This window comes from Anomaloglossus baeobatrachus, chromosome 9 (assembly GCF_048569485.1).
Source record: "Anomaloglossus baeobatrachus isolate aAnoBae1 chromosome 9, aAnoBae1.hap1, whole genome shotgun sequence".
NCBI classification, from domain to species: domain Eukaryota; kingdom Metazoa; phylum Chordata; class Amphibia; order Anura; family Aromobatidae; genus Anomaloglossus; species Anomaloglossus baeobatrachus.
The window spans coordinates 38,009,082-38,032,565 of NC_134361.1; the positions used below are offsets into that span (position 1 = coordinate 38,009,082).

The window sequence follows — 23,484 nt, forward strand, 5'->3', positions numbered from 1 at the left end:
ATATTAAAGATTAGAAAACCGTCAGTGAAGTATTAGTGAGCGTCCATGAATTGGGTCAGTCCTCCCCGGCGGCGGTGTATTGGGGGGCGAGGTGGCAGGGTGACGGTGGCATCATGTGTCGGGGTGAATATATTAATGTCGCAGAACTCCTGTGAATGACAGAATCTGGGGAGGGGGATGTGTATTCTGTGATAGGACACAAGTGGGATTAAGGGATCAGTCCCATTGCTGCCGCCCCGGGCTGCCCCTTCACATCTGTCTCTGTCTCCCATGGAAGATCTGATCGGAGATGGATTCGTCCCTCATACACCAAGGCTACCTCAAGAAATATGGTGAGTGGGCAGCGAGCGGACGATGGAGGACCACTCCGGACCATAACATACAGGGGTGAGGGGGCTTCTGGGGCAGATGTTACATCACAAAACCTCTGGATGTCCCCGGGTGCGGACAGGGGAATAGGATTGTAGAGCTGGGTCTCTATGGTCTGTATTCTATATAGGGTTAGTATATGTGTCATCTGTGTCCATTTCTGAGAAATCAGATACTGCTGGGAGTTGTAGTTCTGCAGTTATATATTACATCTGTGTAAGAGTGTATATGTACAGAGATGTGCTCATTACAACTCATATCTTGTACTGTGGTGTATATGGTTTATGGGATAGATAGATAGATAGATAGATAGAGGGATAGATAAAGGGATAGATAGATATAGGGATAGATGAATGGATGGATAGATGAATGGATGGATAGATAGAGGGATAGATAGAGGGAGGGAGGGATGGATGGATGGATAGATAGAGATAGACGGATGGATGGATGGATGGATGGATAGATAGACTGACGGATAGAGGGAGGGCGTGAGAAAGGGATGGAGGGAGGGATAGATAGATAGAGATAGAAGGATGGATGGATAGATAGATAGACGGATAGAGGGAGGGAGTGAGGGATGGATGGATAGATAGATAGAGACATGGATGGATGGATAGATGAATGGATAGATAGAGGGATAGATAGAGGAATAGATAGAATGATAGACGGATGGATGGAGGGATAGATAGATAGATAGATAGATAGATAGATAGAGGGATAGATAGATAGAGGGATAGATAGATAGATAGATAGATAGAGGAATAGATAGATAGATAGAGGAATAGATAGATAGATAGATAGATAGATGGATAGATAGATAGAGGAATAGATAGATGGATGGATGGATGGATGGATGGATGGATAGATAGAGGGATAGATAGATAGATAGATAGATAGATAGATAGAGGAATAGATAGATAGATGGATGGATGGATGGATGGATGGATGGATAGATAGATAGAGGGATAGATAGATAGATAGATAGATAGATAGATAGATAGATAGATAGATGGATGGATGGATGGATGGATGGATGGATGGATAGATAGAGGGATAGATAGATACATAGTCCTTCCTTTTTGTGTGTTTTTGCCCCAGTTTTTCCTCCATTTATTTGTAGCATTGGTGGTCAGACATATGTATGATGGGCTTATATATTATAGAGGGTTGATGCAAGGCTTGGAGGGAACCTGACAGTATCCAGCCCTGGCTGTATGATTCCAGTCATGTATGTTTGATTCTGAATCACTGCAGCGTTTCAGAGAAAAATATACTTTAAAAGCCACTGGGGGCTGAGCCACAACGGTGACTAGTCAGAGAGGCGGGTTCCAGTGGCTTCCCCACAACCACTGCCCTGGATTGACAAGTCTGTGACTATGTGAGCATGTAGGCAAAATGTTAAAAAAAACATATGTATTGTGTGCGGCAAGATGAGGTTAAGGTAAGTGAATGTTTGCATACAAGAATGATGTGACTTTTTACTTGTCATTGCCTAGAAAAGCAACCGTACTGCCATGTGATGAGGCTGATACCGTCCATTCATTTGCATGCACAGACAGTCACGACTTCATAAAAAAAAATGTATTCATCATAATCTTAATTATTTGTGATTCATTTCGCTCATTGGTTGCTACTGGCTGAACTTTTTTTAGGGCTGGGTAACGGTTAAAACAAAATTACACACCTTGCTCATTACTTGTCCTTCCACTGCAGTTTCTGGCTTGGCCCTCTACTCACTCCCACTTGTCTGAGCATTAACTCCTAGGTCTCCTGTAATCACTCCCTTTGGTCTGAGCGTTAATGCTTAGGTCTCCTGTAATCACTCCCTCTTGTCTGAGCATTAACTCCTAGGCCTCTTGTAATCACTCCCTCTGGTCTGAACATTAACGTCTAGGCCTCCTGTAATCACTCCCTCTGGTCTGAGCATTAACTCCTAGGCCTCCTGTAATCACTCCCTCTGGTCTGAACATTAATGTCTAGGCCTCCTGTAATCACTCCCTTTGGTCTGAATATTAACTCCTAGGTCTCCTGTAATCACTCCCTCTGGTCTGAACATTAACTCCTAAGTCTCCTGTAATCACTCTCTCTTGGCTGAGCATTAACACATAGGCCTCTTGTAATCACTCCCTCTGGTCTGAGCATTAACTCCTAGGCCTCCTGTAATCACTCCCTCTGGTCTGAGCATTAACCCTTAGGCCTCCTGTAATCATGCCCTCTGGTCTGAGCATTAACTCCTTGGCCTCCTGTAATCACTCCCTCTGGTCTGAGCATTAACGCCTAGATCTCCTGTAATTGCTCCCTTGCAGTTTGACTGGCAGACTGCCGTTCAGCATGTGTGCACAGCGTGTGTGTGCAGAGCAGGATGTCAATCCAACTACCAGGGAGCGATTACAGTGTGCTCACTATATTATGGTCAGGGACTGCATCCACTCCCTCTTCAATCACAATGACTGAAAGCAAGTGGCTGCAGGTAGAATACAACTTAATGTCCTCCTTGTAGCTGCTGCTCCTGTAAACCTGCAGCCTTTACATATCAAGCCCTATATGCCAAGTCTAATTTTCAGCATCCACACTTATTCTGTATATAGGGATGCTTTACATTTGGGCCCTGAGTGTTTGTAAATTTTCAGACAGTTCGCAAAAAATTAGGGGGTTTTGGGAGTTTTTTTTGCTGGTCTATCATGTGAAAAAAATCCCCCCATCCATACATGTCATATACAAATACATGGCATATACAGGGCAAAGAGGTCTTCAGCCTTTCCTACCAACAGCAATCTGAATTAATTTTTGGGGCTTAAGGTTGTGGTGTGGAGGGAATCTTTATCAAGGGGTGGGGTCAATGTCCCTAAAATTTTTCTACAGGTGAGAGGTAAGTATACTTTATTATTTTTAACCCCTTCCCTTCCTTCCATTTATTATTCTTTGGAGTCGGGAGAGATCTCTGAGCGCAATAATCGTCCACTACATTATTGACAATTGGGTCATTTTTAATTCGCTTTGAATTAATTTGCTGCAAGTTTAATTTCCAAGCTAAATTTAATTGAATCTCCCAAATTTGTGCTCTGTATAGTCAGCGACCGGGATGACTAAGGGGTACTTTACACGTTGCGACATCGCTAGTGACTCGCCCACCCCAGGGCTATGGGACACCCGGTGCCGGGCCGGACTAGTCCGGAGGTCGTCAGTGGTGGCGGGGCCCGACTCCGTGGCCCTGGTGGGTGTCAAGTAATATGGCTGGTGACTTGGGGTGAATAAATTTTGTGTTCGTGACGCCACCTGTGGTATGCGGCTATTAAGCCGCCGCTGCTGTATGAGGCCTCCGGGGTGATGGAATGGCAGCAATGATGGTACTGCTCCCCACAGGTGGAGCGGTGCCCCGGGGCACAGTTGGTGCTTGTAAATGTCTATGCAGAGAAATAACTGAGGCAACACCAGGGGTGCAGTTTCAAGGTCTTTACTCACAGTTCTTGTCAAGGCCTGCAGGAGCCTTTGGCCTGCTGGGACCACCGTCAGGGACCTCCGCCGATCCTGGGTAGATCTGGGGGTAAATGCTAGTGCACCCCTCTCTCTAAAGTGTCTCTGTCTTCAGCTGTCTCCTTAAGCCCAGCTCTTTTAGGATGAACCTGCTCGGCCTCCACTACAGCCTCCAGGCTGGGAGCTCGCCTGTCGGTTACTTGTCCCCTTTCTAGAGGTTCTGCTGTGGGCTGTGGCCCGGGGAGTTTGCAACTTTCCCTGGGCCTCGGTTTTTACTGTTGGAGATGATTTTTCACTCCTTCTGTTCTAGGGACCGTCCCCTGTTGCAGCTTGATCCCTCCACCGATGTTCCTGTGGAACAGGTCACCACAGCTCACCAGCTATCCGTGGCCCTGGGATCCCTTCGTTCCCTGCTTGGTACCTGGACCCTCTGAGTCCCAGGGTCTTTACCAGGAAGCGTCACTTTCGTTTCTTAGCTCCTGTCTGACTAGAGCTTCCTTACTCTCTCTCCTTCTCCTCTGCTTCGCGCAGACCTCCTCCTCCTTCTCCCCTCACTCTCAGACTACTCAAACTTGACCTTCCTTTCTCTGTCTGCTCTCTGGTGGCTCCTCCCACCTCCCCAGTTGCTAAGCTGTACCCTATAGGAGCAGGGATGGGTCTTACGGCCCCTCCCAGCATGCAGCATGGGAGGGTTGCTGCCACTCTCCCTGGTCCCAGTGTGTACCTAACAATGGGTGTAGTGTAGATTTGCCTGGGGACCTGGCATGTACCCCTTTCCTTACCCAGGATGGGACATCACACCTCTGGATGGGGTGCAATGTCTCTGTGGCGACGGAAGCCTCAGTGGCGCCACACTAGCATCGGCTAGCGATGTCAAGCGCAATAGCACCCGCCCCTGTCGTACTTACGATATCTGGTGATTGCTGCCGTAGTGAACATTATCGCTACGGCAGCTTCACACGCTCTTACCTGGTCGGCGACGTCGCGGTGACTGCCGAACAATCCCTCCCTCAAGGGGGAGGTGCGTTCGGCGTCACCGCGACTTCACCACGACGTCACAAAGCGGCCGGCCAATAGAAGTGGAGGGGCGGAGATGAGCGGGACATAACATCCCGCCCACCTTCTTCCTTCCGCATTGCCGGTGGACGCAGGTAAGGAGATGTTTGTCGATCCTGCGGCTTCACACACAGCGATGTATGATGCCGCAGGGACGACGAACAACATCGTACCGGCAGCAGTAACAACATTATGAAAATGAACGACGTGTCACAGAACAGCGATTTTTGACGCTGATGCGCTCATTCATCGTCGCAACTAGGATTTACATGTTGCAATGTTGTTACCGGCGCCAGATGTGCGTCACTAACGACTTGATCCCGACGATATATCGGTAACGATGTCGCAACGTGTAAAGTACCCCTAAGCTTACTTTATTATACTGAGCTTTGTCATTTCGGTCTCTGTCTATGCAGAGCGAAGCAGCCGATGACAAATCCATCTCCACTGCTGCACTCTGCATAAACAGCTCTAGGCGAACAACCAGTGGGAGCGGCGAGGGAGAAGGGGTCCTGAAATGTTGCATTCCCATAGACTGTGGGATCGGGGGCAATCAACCCCCTCCCCCTTCCGATCCACACTGCACCACTGGTTATCACCTATCCACACAAAAGATGTAAACTACTATATTGTGGAAGTTCCAGTAGTTGTGACCATAAGCACATACGCCCGGTGCATCATGTAGCACCCAAACAATTAAGTGCACCTTTCCACCTGTCTGTTTCCAACTATTTCTGCCCTTCTTTAGCGCTATGAAGCCAGATCTGTCAATCAAAGAAGGGGGGGTGGAGATACAGAGTGGGAAGGTGCACTTAAATATTTGTCCCCACCTTGATGCACTGAGTGCCAGTGCTTGGTTTGAACAGTCACTGTGCTGTAGGAGTCCCTTCAACCATAGGTCCAACAGGTCTCTTTTGTAACATCATTATGTTATAGGTTTTGTCCTGTTTCACACACCCTATAAAGGTATTATAAAGTAATAGAGGGGCTTGCACACTCCCACTGGAGAGCTCAGCTTGTTTATATACAGTCATAGCTGAAAGTGTTGGCGCCCTTGAAATTGTTCCAGAAAATGAACTATTTCCCCCAGAAAATTAATGCAAGTACACATTTTGCTAAACCCATGTTTATTTCCTTTGTGTGTATTAGAACAACACAAAAAAAACTGGAAAAAAAGGCAAATTAGTCATAATTTCACACAAAACTCCAAAAATGTTCCGGACAAAATGATGCCACCTTTACAAAATTGTGGGTAAACAACTTTGTTTCAAGCATGTGATGCTTGTTAAAAGTCACCTCTGGCAAGTAACAGGTGTAGGCAATATGAAAATCACACCTGAAACCAAATAAAAAAGGGAGAAGTTGACTCAATCTTTGCATTGTGTGTCTTGTGTGTGCCACACGTGGCATGGAGAACAGAAAGCGGAGAAGAGAACTGTCTGGGGACTTGAGAACCAAAATTGTTGAAAAATATCAACAATCTCAAGATTACAAGTCCATCTCCTGAGATCTTGATGTTCCTTTGTCCACAGTTTACAACATAATGAAGAAGTTTACAATTCATAGCTGTCACAGGTATGTCATGGGTGACAGACAGTCATGTGGTTTCTGGCAATAGAAGGTCACAGTGTTTGGCTGTGCAAAATGCTCCCTGACTTTCCATTGTTTCTGCTGTCAGTATTGATAGGTATTTTCCTGTTGGATTCATCTCTCTCCCCTTTGGACCCAGCAGGAGCTCGCCTTCCACCCAGCTGCTGATCATTACCATTATCTTGGCACTTAAATAACCCTTCCTTCCTTGGACTGGTGCTGGTGATATTTTCAGTTCCTTCAACCCGAGGTTGCAAGCAGGTGGCTTATACTCCTCTGTGGTATCGTTGCTGAAAACCTTGCTGAACTTCTACCTGAGTCATCTAATGATAAGTAGTTCAAGCATTTTCCCCTGTGTGTCCTCCTTGTGTCTTCCCTTAGTGTTTAGTGGGTTTGATGAAGAGCTCATCCCATCCGTTCTCTATTTAGGGTCCAGCACTAGGGATACCTTGGGTCAGGTATCCAGCTCAGCACATAGATGCGGAACCTATCTAAGGTGGTAAGGGACCCCATGAACCAGCAGCAGGGATACCTAGGGTCAGGTATCAGGCTCGGTGCATAGGTGTGAAACCTATCTAGGGTAGTGAGGTACCCCAGGGACCAGTAGCAGGGATACCTAGGGTCAGGTATCCGGCTTGGTGCATAGGTGTGGAACCTATCTAGGTTGGTGAGGGACCTCACGGACCAGCGGTAGGTTTAGTCAAGGGTCACCATCTTCCCTTTCCCTAGACACAGGGTTCCCCTTCCCCTTCGCCGTTCGCTTGGTACTTCCTCGTACCTAGTGTGACAATATCACTGTAGCTAATCTCCCTGGATGTGGATGGCAGACCAAAATTGCTGAAAGGTTGCAATGCAGGATAGTCTGGAGGGTAGATAAGCCCCAATCAAGGTCCAAAGACATTCAAGCTGGTCAACATGTAATTCCTAATTTCCCACTGATAGTGCTCTAGGGAACTGATCCCCTACTACCATCTGATTGCTTCTAACAAATAAAGCCTAGTCTGCCATTTAAATTCTTGGTACTATTATATAGTCTAGGTAACTTAAAAAGTCATGGCTCTTAGGGTTGAGGATGGCAGATAATAATTGGTCACAAGTTGCAGAGGAAGAATAGAGCTCAGACATATGGTACGTGCCATTCAGGGACTCACCTCTTGCACGCACTCCTGGGGTCCATGCCCATATAATCTATCTTTTTCCTCCCGCCTTCACTCAGTGCCCGGCTATATTATGTGTTCTGTAGAAGATTAGTCTCACTGCTACGGATATAATTGTGTTTTAATCCATAGGAACTGCTTCTGAGCTCCGGGAATGTTTTGTAATCCACGGAGCACGTCCAAAGGCTCAGATTTAATATGAGAAAGCGATGTACTGCAGTGATGGACAGATGTGTTCGCAAATTCATGTGTAGACGCGTGCCGATGTTTAGCTCAAAGGGGAAGAAATTTAAAGAGACAGCGAGAAAATGTTACAAGTATAGAAAAGACAAATAGCAAACTAAAGGCCATTAACATTTCAGTGTACCACTAATAATACCATAACTACTATGCCATGGTGCAATAAGGGGCCGAAATAATTTTGAGCCCAAATCATCTTCTGTTCTACATTGGCCAAAAACATTGAAAGGGAACCTGACAGCTCATACCTGGTGCCCAATCCACGGGCACCAGGTATCAGCTTCTCCCTGCCCGCTCCCCTGGAGTGATTCATGATGCTTTGCACACAGTTAAAGCCTCGAGTGCCAGAGGCAGTAACACAACCCAAAAACATTTCTGAGCCGCCACCATATTTGACTGTAGGTACTGTGTTCTTTTCTTTGTAGGCCTCATTCCATTTTAAGTAAACAGTAGAATGATGTGCTTTACTCAAAAGCTCCATCTTGGTCTCATTTGTCCACAAGATGCTTTCCCAGAAGGATTTTGGCAAACTGCAGTCTAGCTTTTTTACAGTGCCATAGGGTGTAAATTTCTTGATTTATATTGCTCACTGTGGACAAAGGAACATCATGATCTATGTAGATCGACTTGCATTCTTGAGATTGTTGATATTTTTCAACAATTTTGGTTCTCAAGGCCTCAAACAGTTCTCTTCCCCTCTTTCTGTTCTCCATTTCTCCATGCTTAGTGTGGCACATACAGACACACAATGCAAATATTGAGTCAACTTCTCCCCTTTTTCTTTGGTTTCAGATGTGATTTTCATATTGCCCACACCTGTTACTTGCCACAATTGAGTTTGTTTATGTATAAGAAGGAGATATACAGATGAAACTGGGTGTCATGCCGCGCTGATCACCATTCAGACCAAATAAATTATTCCATGTCTTTATTAAAAATTGGCAAGTACAGGTCAACGTGTTTCGGAAGTCGCAGCCCCCTTCCTCAGGATATGGCAAATTGGACATAATTTCACACAAAACTCCAAAAAAGGCCGAACAAAATTGTTGGCACCCTAAACTGGTTGCCTATCCTTTGAAATAAATAACTTCCATCAATTGCTTCCTATAACCGTTCACAAGCTTCTTGCTCCTCTCACCTAGAATTTTGGACTCTTCGTTATAATCTGCTCCAGGTTTCTCATATTTGAAGGTGTCTTCTCTTCTCCCAACATCAATTTTAAGATCATTCCACAGTTGTCAATGGGATGTAGATGCAAACTCATTGCTGCCACTTCAGAGCTCTCTAGCGCTTTGTTTCCACCCATTTCCTGGGACTTCTTGAAATGTTTAGGGTCATTGTCCCACTGGAAGACCCATAACCTAGGACACAAACCCATCTTTCGGACACTTGGCACTACATTGCCACCAAAAATCCATTGGTAATATTCAGATTTCATGATGCTCTGCACACAGATAAAGCCCTGAATACCAGAGGCAGCAACACAACCCCAAAACATCTCTGAGCCTCCACCATATTTGTCTGTAGGTACTGTGTTCTTTGTAGGCCTCATTCCATTTTTAGTAAACAGTAGAATGATGTGCTTTATCAAAAAGCTCTATCTTGGTCTCATCTGTCCACAAGATGCTTTCCCAGAAGGATTTTGGCAAACTGCAGTCTAGTTTTTTTTTCAGTGCCATGGGGTGTAAACCTCTTAATTATATTGCTCACTGTGGACAAAGGAATATCATGATCTATGTAGATCGACTTGTATTCTTGAGATTGTTGATATTTTTCAACAATTTTGGTTCTCGTGGCCTCAGACAGTTCTCTTCTTTCTGTTCTCCATTTCCTCATGCTTAGTGTTGCACACACAGACACACAATGCAAATATTGAGTCAACTTCTCCCATTTTTCTTTGGTTTCAAATGTGATTTTCATATATTGCCTACACCTGTTACTTGCCACAATTGAGTTTGAAGGAACACCACATGGTTGAAACAAGGTTGTACACCCACAATTTTGGAAAGATGTCAACAATTTTGTTTGCTCCATTTTTTGAGTTTTGTGCAAAATTATATCCAATTTGCTTTTTTCCTCTGTGTCTGTTTTGTGTTGTTCCAATACACAAAGGAAATAAGCATTATCTGGTAGAAAATTTGGCAAAATGTATCAGTTATCAGGTTCAGTTTAAAGAGTTTTTCCCAAAACAACAAGTTACTTCATATCGATAGGATTTGGGATAAACTTGTTGAATACATGGGGTCCTACTACTGGGACACCCCACGATCTTGAAAAAAGGTCTCTGCAAAACCCAATCTTCAATAGATAGAATATGCATATGTTTAAGTCTATTCATTGTCTATGGGACTTCCGGAGATAGCAGAGTACAGTTCTCTATCGGACAATGAATGGAGCAGAGAGGAGCATGTCCGACTTCTTCATTCAGATGGGGACTTCAGAGTCCCTTTCTAGGGATCAGTGTGGGTCCCAATAGTTAGACCTCCATGGTCTATTATTTTTGGATAACTTGAAAACTTAGTACAACCCCTTTAAATACAGGAGCCTAGATAACACTCCTAAGCAGTGTTGCTACCACCTTACACAATGACAATAATATACAGAAGGAGGCTGCACAGGCTTTAAGGAACAGCCACTTCCAGCTCACACTGCCCTCCATGAGATCCGGTGGTTGTGATCAGATGTGACTTTCCAATTCTGGTGCATCTAATATGTTGCGTCACTTGTGAGGTGGCTGCGGGCTGCTATATGTAGGCTGGGGAGGACCCAATATCCATTGACCTTCCCATCCTAATATCAGCCCCTAGCTGTCTGCTTTACCTTTGCTGGCTATCAAAAATTGCATAGGCCACATGTTATTTTTTTATTTTCATTTTTATAATTATTTGGTTAATAGCTGTAAAATCTATCTATCTGTCTTTTCACATCTTTAACACATAAAGCCCATTAATTTTAGTGTCATGGTTTTTATCGGTACGTGTCGGATGTTATACGGATGGCACACACGGATGGTCAAATGGATGGACAAAACAGAACATGCCACACCTGCGTTTTTTTATGCCTAAAGCCCGCTTTACACACAGCGACATCGCTAGCGATGTCGCTGGTGAAAGCATCCACCCCCATCGGTTGTGCGTCACGGGCAAATCGCTGCCCGTGGCGCATAACATCGCTAACACCCGTCACACGTACTTACTAGCCTAGCGACGTCACTGTGACCGGCGAACCGCCTCCTTTCTAAGGGGGTGGTTCATTTGGCGTCACAGCGGCGTCACTAAGCGGCCGCCCAATAGAAGCAGAAGGGCGGAGATGAGCGGGCCGAACATCCCGCCCACCTCCTTCCTTCCTAATTGCTGGTGGCCGCAGGTAAGGTGATGTTCCTTGTTCCTGCGGTGTCACACACAGCGATGTGTGCTGCCTCGGGAACGACGAACAACCTGCGACCTACAACAGCAACGATATTTGGAATTTTAACGACGTGTCAACGATCAACGATAACGTAAGTAATTTTGATCGTTAACGGTCGTTTGTAGCTGTCACACACTACGACGTCGCTAACGAGGCCGGATGTGCATCACGAATTCCGTGACCCCAACGACATCTCGTTAGCGATGTCGCAGCGTGTGAAGCCCCCTTTAGGGAGTGTAGCAAAGAAAACAATAATCTCCTCTAAAAAGTTTTTTCTTTTTAATGAAACAAAAAAAATTAAAATTGTTCATTTTTAAGCCGCTATCTGTGTGGAGAGACTTGTGCCAAATAACGAAATCACTGAGTAACCAAATTAAAAAATGGAACTAATCCCACTGTTTTTCCATCTGCTCCATCATAATGTTTATTACCATAGTTGAAAAAAATATACACAGCTGTAAAATTCTAGATATTACCCCTATGGCTCATTCAGACATCCATTTTTTCATGTATGAGTTCTATCTGTGTACAGCACGAGTAGTACTGGTACCAAGTAATATCTATGGGGCAATTCACATGGCCAATTTTTTTTGCGGACAAAGGGATCTATGCAAAATTGTAGAGTCGTGTCAGATGTTAATCCGAGGGTCAGATCAAAATTGGCAATGAACGTCTGAGGGTTCATGGAACAAAAATGTTTCCCACATGAAAATAAAAAAGAGACGTCTGACTGACCCTTACAATTGTGCTCCAATCTATTAGCTGTAAAGGCCCCGTTACACGCAACGACATATCTAACGATATATCGCCAGGGTCACGGATTCCGTGACACACATGCGGCATCGTTAGCGACGTTGTTGCGTGTGACACCAACGAGCGACCGTTAACGATGGAAAATAGTCACCAAATCGTCCATCGTTGATACGTCGTTCATTTTAAAAAAATCGTTGATTGTTGAGGACACAGGTTGTTAGTCGTTCCCGAGGCAGTACACATCGATATGTGTGACACCTTGGGAACAACGAACTATAGCTTACCTGTGGCCGCCGGAAATGAGGAAGGAAGGAGGTGGGCGGGATGTTATGGCTGCTCATCTCCGCCCCTCCGCTTCTATTTGACGGCCGCTTAGTGAAGCCACACGAACCGCCCCCTTAGAATGGAGGCGGTTCGGCGGCCACAGCGACCTTGCTAGGCAGGTAAGTCCGTGTGATGGCTCCTAACGATATATTGCGCTACGGGTAGCGATTTTCCCGTGACTCACAAACGACGGGGGCGGGTGCTTTCATCAGCGATATCGCTAGCGATATCGCTGCGTGTAAAGCCCCCTTAAGAGTAGCTCCATACATAACACTGACTGTCTAATTAGGACCTAGAAAACTTATTAAATCCCTCATGCAGGAGAATTTTTACAGTTTCTGGCAGAGTGGTCCAGTGATGGGATTTCCCGAAAATTGATTTTCTAAGGTGGTCAACTCCTTTTCTGCACCAAGAAGGCATATAGTCCACATTATATAGTATTGACACCCAGGACAACCCTTAGGAAACCCCATGCAAATAAATATTTTATGATCCATGGATCAGCTGAAAATTCCCTCTATTCTTTCTACTCCTGTGTCAGAGGTGTAGGAACAAGTCATGGTGGTCCACATATGCGAAAATATGGTGTCAGTTGACTTTAGATTTGGTGAGTTTCTTAGGAAGGGGCATTCATGTGTCGCTTTGATCGGTGATTGCCCATAGACACCTTTACTGCCCTGATTCAATTCTACCTTTTACAATAAGATTACACAATAACTTTTTGGCCGGTTTCACACATTAGTTTTATACAAATATTTACTGTCTTCTATTTTTTAGGTGGCTTTCTTTTCAAGCAGTGGAAGGAACGATACTTGCAGCTCACCCAGGAAGGTAGCCTTCTCCTGTCCAGAGATCCAGACTCTTCAGTAGACCTAGAAATCCCACTTCTTACTCGTTGTCAAGCTATAATGGAGGGCACTGAGATTGGGGACCTGCCCAAACTGCCCATTGGCATACAGAGGACCAACTGTTTAGGTCTCTCCTTGAGTGACGGGAGAACACTTCTGCTTCATGCCCCAGATTCACAGGAGTGCAGGTATCTCCGTCTACACATCCCACTATCTCAGTTCTTCAGTCATATTATATTTACAAGTCAAATAGGCATAAACACCAGGTAAATGTTTTGCAAGGTCCATTGGGCTTTCATAAAAAATTTGGGTAAATAACTTTTATGAGCTTTGGATGAGTAAACCGGTGAATCCCTTGTGGCTCACTCATGGGCTTTTTTACTGGTGGTGCCAGTCCTGAATGTCCCTCTTTGTAGCAGTTTACTATGTTCTTCTTGAATTTCAATGCTCCTTTCCCCTTTATTATAACTCAGTGGAGTGTGGGGGATTCTTTATTAAAATAAACTGGGTTTTTTTTTCTTGTGTGTGTGTCTTTTAACTCTACACTTACCGAGTTAGCAATGGGAACATCTGATAGATGCCTCTACATTATTAACCCCTGGGCTTGATGCCAGCTGTCAATTGATAGCTGACATCAACTCCAAAAGTATTACCTTGATTGCCACTGTCTCAGTGTTATCGGGATGAGTCAGAATTGGCATATTTAATGGATGCACCACTTTTAGGATAGCTGTGGGCTGCTATTTTTAGGCTGGGAAGGGCCCATAACCAAGGCCCTTCCCACCCTGATAATACCAGTCCGCAGCTGTCTGCTTTACCTTGGCTGGTTATCAAAAATGGGGGGGACCCGAAATCGTTGTTTAAAATATGGCGTGGGGTCCCTTCTATTTTTGATAACCAGACAAGGTAAAGCAGACAGCTGCGGACTGGTATTATCAGGGTGGAAAGGGCCATGGTTAATGGGTCCTTCCAAGCCTAAAAATAGCAGCCCACAGCTGTCCTAAAAGTGGTGCATCCACTAAATGTGCCAATTCTGGCTCATCCCGATAACCATGAGGCAGTGGCAATCAAGGTAATACTTTTGGAGTTGGTGTCAGCTGTGAATTGACAGCTGGCATCAAGCCCAGTGGTTAGTAATAGAGAGGCATCTATCAGATGCTCCCATTCCTAACTCGGTAAGTGGATGCAGCCCCCAGCTGCCTGCTTTACCTGCGCTGGTTATCAAAAATAGGGGGGACCCCACTTCATTTTAAAAAAAATGTATTGTTTACAATAGCGTAAAGGCATCTTCCCCATTACAAAAAGCTTGTTGATTTGAAGCCTATAAGCAACATTTTTTAGCATATTAACAACACCCAAACTCTGAACTTGAACACGGATTCGATTTTAAAAAGCCCTGGACACCAGGTGACCCGTACAAACCTCAATCCTTACTGTTTGGGTTTGCTCATCTGTTGTCACCATTATTCCTGGCTTAATTCCTTAAATTCATGAGTGTACTGGAACTAGAGCTGCAATATCAATTAGGACCAGATGCTATGGAACCACTCAGGTCTTTTTGTCGGTAAAACCAAATAGTGGCTTTCTACTATTTCTGGGATGTCAATAGGAAGTCTTTGGGGTAGAATATCTACTATACTAATTACTATAATTTCTGCTCAAAGGATAATTATATAAAGAATGTACGTCTGGAACACCATGGTGTGAACAAGGTGCAAGACTTAAAAATATACAACTAAACAATAGGATAAAGAGTCACACACTAGTCACAATGTATAGGGGAATAATGAAAAGCAGAACTGCTATGGGAATACTAGACTGAAAAATACAATGGACTATCTGAAAACAGTGAAAAACATGAAAATGGAATGTGCATAACTGCTATGAATAATTGGAATGAGAGATGTTTAGCCATTGTATTGATCAATGCAAAGGAGCCCCAAAACCAACGCCAAGGTAATCTCTATTTTTGGGATCCCTAACCTATGTGTAACCTCACCTGCAGTTAAAAACTTGCTCTGTATGGGAAGCAAAGGACCAAGCTATATATGTGAAATAAGACCCATGGCTATGGGTGGGGCAGGGTTCTCAGACAGAAAATGCATACTAATTAAAGAATGTACGTCTGGAACACCAATGGTGTGAACAAGGTGCAAGACTCAAAAATATACAACTAAACAATAGGATAAAGAGTTGCACACCAGTCACAATGTATAGGGGAATAATGAAATGCAGAACTGCTATGGGAATACTAGACTGAAAAATACAATGAACTATCTGAAAAAAGTGAAAAATATGAAAATGGTATGTGCATAACTGCTATAAATAATAACTGCAGGTGAGGTTATGTTAGGGACCCCAAAACTAGAGATTACCTTGGCGTGGTTTGGGGGCTCCTTTGCATTGATCAATACAATGATTAAACATCTCTCATTCCTATTATTCATAGCAGTTATGCACATATCATTTTCACTTTTTTTCAGATAGTCCATTGTATTTTTCAGTCTAGTATTCCCATAGCAGTTCTGCTTTTCATCATTCCCCTATACATTGTGACTTGTGTGCAACTCTTTATCCTATTGTCCAAAGTATATTTAAAAGCTGAGCACCCCTGACTTATTTGGGGTGTTAATAATTCCTGTAACGCCTCCTCCATTGTTCATGCATTTTTGTACCATACTTGTTTTAAGAATGTGATTATGATTATGTTTTCCTTCTTACAACCTTTTTTTTTGTAGCAAATGGATAAATATTCTACGAAAAGTTAAAGAGGTGAGTAAAACACAGGAAAGAGATTGTGAATGCATGTCATAGCTGTTTGATATTGTTACTCTCTATTGAGTAAGACGTATATTAGTATCAATGCTATCCCATCACATTCAACTTTCTTGATTTGAAAAAAAGGAACTGTGGCCTGTCAATAGAAGGTCACAGCGTTTGGCTGTGCAAAATGCTCCCTGACTTTCCATTGTTGTTGCTGTTAGTATTCATTGTAATAGGTATCCCCTCTGCTGGGTTTTCATCTCTTCCCCTTTTGTACCCAGAGGAGCTCTCCTTCCATCCAGCTGCTGATTGTAACGCCTGCCTGGATCAACAGACTCAGGGGGAATGTAATGGACAGACTAGAGGGAAGCCACTCACCAAGCAGGACCCCCAGAACCCTGACACCCTTTAACCCCTATACAGGGATTTGGAATTACACAGGGCTCTGGAGATCATTACCTGTGGAAGGCTGCAGTCCAATGAGCATAGTCGTCAGGCAGGGTCAAACCAGGAATAGCAGAACAGGGACAGAATCGGCAGACAAGGACGTAATCAGAAAACAGAGCAGAGGTCAAATCCGGATCGGGCAGCGAGGTACAAAAACAGCAGCCAGAAGGGTAGTCAGAGAACACGCAGAAGTCAGCACACCGGAATCACAAAACAGAATAGGACGGACCAGGAGCCAGGAAATCAGAACTATCTCTGGCAGTGGTCATGTGACAGGAGTGGGAATAAGAAGGGTGTGGTGTCTTCCCATTGGCTGTAGCTGAACGCTGGCAACTTCAGCTGGAAGACACACGCCACCCACAGTCAGCCAGCGGTACTGCAGATCCCAAGATAACCCAGCCCAGTGGATGATCGGAGCCTGCGCCCACTGGTGCCATTGGCATCGACTCCTCTCGCATCACCAGCACCATCCACGGCAGGAACACGGCGTCGCCTGGTGATCGGAGCAGAAGTCGCTGGAGCAGACTCTGGCGGTGACATAACACTGATTATCAGTATTCCTCTTGTGCTTAAATATTCCTTTCTTCTCTGGACTGGTTGTAATTGGGTATGCGACAGAGCAGTAAGGGACGCCAGGCCGAGGAACAATCCAAAGGGCTTTTTTTAACCACAAAGATAAAGCACTAAACATGAATATAAATCCTTAAAGTCTGTAGGGGTCCACAACAAAACAACAGATCCGGGGTCGCCTCCTGGTATTCCGACACCAGGGAAAATATGGCAATGGTCCTTATATGAGTTCCTTGAGTCCAACAGGTTGAACAACAAAACACAATCCAACGTGGCCACTGATCTCCAATCTGTAAAAGTCCATACACAGGCACTAGGATCCAGCCTCCACTATAGATCCGAGTCCTTCTCCAGCCGAGATCCAACTAACTGACTAACATGGGTCTCATTGTTCTCTTCTCCTGGGATCAGACCCTTAGGTGGGCAGAAAGGCCCACCTCCCCCTGGACATTTGATACATGAAAGGACTCTAGATGTCCTGGCTCTATTCTGTTTACCAAGTTGTGGATTGGATGAGTCCCATGCTGAGAAGAACAAACAATCTCCCACCAGAAGTAGTACATTCAGGGCAGTCAAGGAGGGACAGACTATTACAGCATGAGCACAGGCGGGGGAGGGACAGGCTATTACACTGGTGCTGGTGATATTATTCAGTTCATTAAAGCTGTGGTTGCAAACAGGTGGCTTGCTCTCATCTGTTGTATCGTTACTGAATCTTTGCTGAACTTCTACCTGAATCATCTGTGGATAAGTAGTTCATGCATTTTCCCCCGTGTGTTTTCCTTTTTTCTCCTCTAGTGTTTAGTAGGATTGACGAAGAGCTCATCCCACCCATTCCCTATTTAGGGTCCAGCACTAGGGAAATTAAGTAATACGTAAATATATTCCCAATGTGCAAATATTTTATTGGTAAAATCACACTTAGTAACACAAACAAGCTAACCCAGAAAAGGTTTCATACACGAGTAATCTCACTAGACCCCAAATATAACTCCCCATCTGTTTCTGGATACCGGGAGCAGAGTGGAGAGAGCAACTCAGGTCTTTATGACCATACAGATCACACAGGTTACGGTTTTATACAAACATATAAATATGCACAGAGACAAGATATAACAAATGCTCAACAGTACTTAACTAAGGATAAGTAGTCTTATCACAAACATATATTCCACTGCAGTAGGTGGATGAAGAGAGGTGTTGGCAAATAGTCCTCTGTATATTGTATGCACCGTAGATTATTGATGATAAGCCTGGTGATTTTGCCTCCAGCACTAGGGATACCTAGGGTCAGGTATCCGGCTCAGCGGATAGGTGCGGAACCTACTGTATCTAGGGTGATGAGGGACCTTAGGGACCAGCAGTAGGTTTGGTCAGGGGTCACCATCTCCCCCTTCCCTAGACACAGGGTTTCCCTTCCCTTTCACCATTCGCTTGGAACTTACCTGTACCTAGCGTGACACATGATCGTATTGGTACAAAAATGCAGTAAGACTTCCATGGATCTTCAAATGGCTTCTGCATAGAGTCCAAAGGAAATATTTTTTCCTGTTACATCAGACTCTATCAATGTCTTCCCCTCGAAGCAACGGAATCCAATGCTTCTTATATGTCATGGAATTAAGACAGTATGGTTCAATGTTCATAAGCCTTCAACTTCTGGAGCCTCATGACCATGTTTGCTGGATCTTCTGGAGCCTTTAGTGACCCACGATATACTGTATTTTTGTTTTCAAATTCTGAGAATAGTTTCCAAATAGGACTCTGGTCTCACAAGACCAGAAGTTGTAATTTTTTTTTCCATCAAATTAAAAACCCCTGATCTGCATCAAAGATCTGAGACAATTTTTGGGCTTTTGTTATAAGCAGAAGCACAATACTGGTGTGAATAGAACCGACAGCTGGCTTCACATCACATCTGTTTCTCCATTCATGATTCAATTCAGGGCTTCTTTATGAATCCCTGAAAATTTGGATTCAGAAATGCCCCCGATGGAGTCATTGACTTCATTTAGGCAAACATAGTCCAAAATTAGATACATTGGACTCCATTTCACATCTTATCCAACGTAGTTTGGCACAATAGCATAGTAGGTCAAATGGAGTCCAAAATTTCATAGTTTGGACTTTTTTTTGCCTCAGTAGTTCTGTTGGGAGTGTTTCTTGAAGATTTAGATGAAGCCTATGATGGAGTCGTTACCAGGGACAGAGCTCATCTGAATCTTAAGACCATGTGACCATTTACGATGCTTTTTTGCAGTGGTTTCAGTGGTTTGAGTGCTTTAGTTAAACCTACTGACTTACAAAACTCTAGTTGTCCATATATAACACATTTTTCTCCACATCTTTTAGAGTTTGTCACAGCCTCCACTATCCCCAAACAGTTGTAGACTTCACAATGCATCCCCAATCCGGAGATGCTGCTGGAGCGAGATTTCCAATCAACCGAAGGACAAGGCTCAAGGAAAAGAAGGTTTGCGATGTCCATTTTATCTATAATTAGAGGCTGTGAAGTACTTTAAATTCACCACAAACCAATTTGCAATGTATCAAATTTCCTGGGAAAATTCGGCAAGTTTGGTAAAATCAAATTTTAAAAATTTTGTTTAAAACTCTTGTTTCCCATTTTTTTGATTTATTAATTTCAAATTTCTAAAATTTGCTTATCCCTCGTTTAAAAATGATTGTCGAGTAATACAAAATCTGCCCTTGTAAAATGTTTTCAATTTACCCATAAATTCCTAATATTAAAAACCATTCCACCCTTTTCTGTTACTTTCTTCAATGTCTAATGCATTTATTGTTTACGGGTGGTATTTCGGTAGTCCAAGAAAAATATCTTTGGATACTTTACATTGTGTTTCCCAATTCCTTTTCTTCTCAGGTAGACCAGCTCATCGTAAGGAAAAGTGTCCTCCACACTGTCTGCGTCATGGCTCCCAGTTGCACTGGGGGGTGAAGACGGCATGTGTGCTAATGGGAGGTGCTGCTGCAGGTCCAACCCTGGGGTATATGGTGACCTCAAGTCATGGTGCTCGTTCTATTGACACTGCTCCACCAGATTTCCGAGAGCTGGGCTACCACCCCTCGTCAGATGTAGAAGGTTGCCAGTATGATGTGGATTTTGAAGGCATGGACCAGGATTTCAATGGTTTTGATTTTGGTGGATTTGCCTTTTAAGCATTTTTTATTGTATTTATACCTATTGCTCCAAAGTAAGACTATTGTAACCTGCTCTTATCCCAGTCAATCTTAGTCAATGACTGATCACTGTCAAGGACCGCTCGTAATACCTTACCACTGTCCATTGAGAGCCTCCATCGTCATTGCCTGATGGCCAATGAGTATCCTATAGATGACATTGTTCTATATGTTTGTGACTTTGCACTAGTGTTTGAGGGTTTAGTGCCACTTATGGGTCATTGTGTCAAAAGTATGAGTTTGTGAAGTGATTTTTTCGCTATTATGGGTCAAATCGATTTCTGTATGTATTATCTTTTGATTTCCTGAGCACAGGAGACAAGTGTCAACCTTTTGAAAATGGTTTTGCTTCCATGGAATTTTCCGACTAAATACATTTAAATGGATTATCCGGTAGGAAAAAATTATCATCGGTTCGAAGGATAACTGATTACCTCTAGATCAATGGGTGTCCAACACCCAATGAGCGCCAAAATGGGGCGTTATGGTGACTGTCTTTCCATTCATTCTCTGTGGGACGTCCGATGGAGTGCTATACTCGGCTTTCTCCAGCAATATCACCAAAGATGATGTTATCACATCATCTTTGGATAGGTGATAAGTTCTTCACAGGATAGGTGATAGATTAATAATCATTAAATGTTCGACAGCTAAGACCCTCATGGATTCCAAGAACAAGGGTCCCAAAGCTCTAGTTGTGAATGGGACCACCACTCCAATGGTAGTGATGATAAAGGACCTACAGCAATCATATAGTTATTACCTATGCTGAGAATAGGTGATAAACATATTTAATAGAAAAAAACTTTAAGATATACAGTGTGTTTAATAAAATCAATTTTATATTAAATCTTGTGATAGTATTGTGGTCTTCGAAAAACAGCTCTGACCTACGTCTAATAAACAAAAATGTACAGACCGGAAGACTTGACTTTGTTAAAATTGGTTGGCTACAGGAGCCAAAGAGGAGACAGCTAGTATCCAGGGAAGGGTGGGAAATATGTCAGATCCTCCACTCTTTTAGGGGCCCCCAGGAGTTCTACTCCAAGGTTAAGACTGCTTAAGGACCTTTGGTGATATCACGGTCATGTGACATTGATGTCATCAAAGGTTCTTTAAATTTTAAAGTCTAGAGGAAATGGAGAGGAGACGGTGTGAATGGTAAGTAACGTATGTGCAGCGTAAAGGGTGCTTTACACGCTGCGACATCGCTAGCAATAGCTAGCGATGTCGTGCGCGATAGCACCCACCCCTGTCGTTCATGCGACATTTGGTGATCGCTGCCGTAGCGAACATTATCGCTACGGCAGCGTCACATGCACATACCTTTTCAGCGACGTCATTGTGACCACCGAACAATCCCTCCTTCAAGGGGGAAGTGCGTTCGACATCATAGTGACGTCGCTAAGCGGCCGCCCAATAGCAGAGGAGGGGTGGAGATGAGTGGCCGGAACATGCCGCCCACCTCCTTCCTTCCTCATTGCCAGTGGACACAGGTAAGGAAATGTTCGTTGTTCCTGCGGCGTCACACATAGTGATGTGTGACGCCGCAGGAACAACGAACAACCTCGCTACTGATGAGACAACGATTTTCGGTAAATAAACGACGTGTCACAGACCAACGATTTTTGCCTCTTTTGCGATCATCTAAGGTCGCTCATAGGTGTTACACGCTGCGATGTCGCTAACAACGCTGGATGTGCGTCACAAACACCCTGACCCCGACGATATATCGTTAGCGATGTCGCAGCGTGTAAATGGCTCTTAAGAGTAAAGCGGGCTTTACATGCTGCGACATTGCTAGCAATTGCTAGCGATGTCGAGTGCGATAACACCTGCACCCATCGTATGGCCGATATGTGATGATCGCTGCCGTAGCGAACATTATCGCTACGGCAGCGTCACACGCACATACCTTCCCTGCGACGTCGCTTTGGCCGGCGAACCGACTCCTTTCTAAGGGGGCGGGTCGTGCGGCGTCACAGCGACGTCACACGACAGCCGTCCAATAGAAGCAGAGAGGTGGAGATGAGCGGGACGTAAACATACCGCCCATCTCCTCCTTTCTTCCGCATTGCCGGTGGAGGCAGGTAAGGAGATGTTTGTCGCTCCTGCGGTGTCACACACAGCGATGTGTGGTGCCACAGGAACGAGGAACAACATTGCTAACATGCAGAGAACGATTTTTTGTTTCAGGACGACCTCTCCGCGGCAAATGATTTTGCCCGCCTTACGATTGTTTAAGGTTGCTCGAACGTGTCACACACTGCTGTTACGATCCGGAACCATGGAAGACAACCATAAATCATTGGTAAAAGGTGACAAGAGCATTGGCAACTAATCCGGCCGCCATCCCCTTACTAACCATCACAACTAGAAACAGCCGAGGGGTGAACTAACATCCTGTGCACCGTGAACCCAGCCGGAGAACTAACTATCCTAAAGGTAGGAAAGATGAATAACTCTCTGCCTCAGAAAATAGATAAAGAATAGCAAGCCCCATACATTCAAAGACTGCGGTGACATAGGAAAACACAATACACAGATAGATAGGATTAGCAAAAAGTGAGGCCCCCACTGACTAAATAGGACAGGACAGGAAAGGGACTGATGGTGGCCAGAGAAAAACCCTGCAAAAATCCAACAACCTGATAGTACAAAAAAGCCCTCAGATCACTAGATCTGAACTCCGTCCTATCCCAGGCACTCTTGTCATACCAATGAACAGAAAGCATGAACCATTACAAATTCAAGAAGCAACAAACACATGGACTTATAGGAGCAATACTCCAAACATAGCTGCAGGGAGCTTCCCAGCTAAGCACAGAGAGGGAAGATCCCTGCATGCAAATAAACTGAAAACAACCACAGCAAATGACAAACTCAGATAAGAACAAAAAGAACCAAACAAAAATAAAGAGCCAAGCACTTATCTAGCATACATGTGGTCTGGAGCAGGATGAAGCAGGCTGGTGAACAAAGAACAACTGACATCCGGCATAGCCTGCTATCAGACCAGGGTTTAAATAAGCAGAGAGTTAGCAATGGAAACGCCCATTGCTCATCACACCTGGTCTCTGTCCAAACCATTCCTGGCCACAAGAGGGAGCCTCACAGCAGCCAAAGCATAACTGACATTCACAACACACTGCGATATCGTTAATGACGCCGGATGTGCGGCACTAACGACGTGACCCCGACGATAATTCATTAACAATATCGCAGCATGTAAAGCCCGCTTAAAATGTTGGTTTTTCGACAAGAATAAATGTGGATTGTGGTTC

General features: G+C 44.3%; 1 protein-coding gene across 2 annotated transcripts; it reads left to right on the top strand.

Moving 5' to 3' along the window:
• The first annotated feature begins 214 nt into the window (after window positions 1-214).
• Window positions 215-21,017, top strand: LOC142250405 (uncharacterized). Of its 2 annotated transcripts, none has more exons than XM_075322567.1 (5): window positions 215-332; window positions 13,149-13,407; window positions 15,958-15,991; window positions 19,352-19,472; window positions 19,884-21,017. In XM_075322567.1, the coding sequence occupies exons 1-5, from the start codon at window positions 290-292 to the stop codon at window positions 20,177-20,179; spliced, it is 753 nt and encodes a 250-aa protein (XP_075178682.1). In that variant the 5' UTR covers window positions 215-289; the 3' UTR covers window positions 20,180-21,017. The 2 variants fall into 2 exon arrangements, with proteins under 2 accessions (XP_075178682.1, XP_075178684.1); XM_075322569.1 differs by having other exon boundaries at window positions 13,149-13,202.
• Window positions 21,018-23,484: the final 2,467 nt, after the last annotated feature.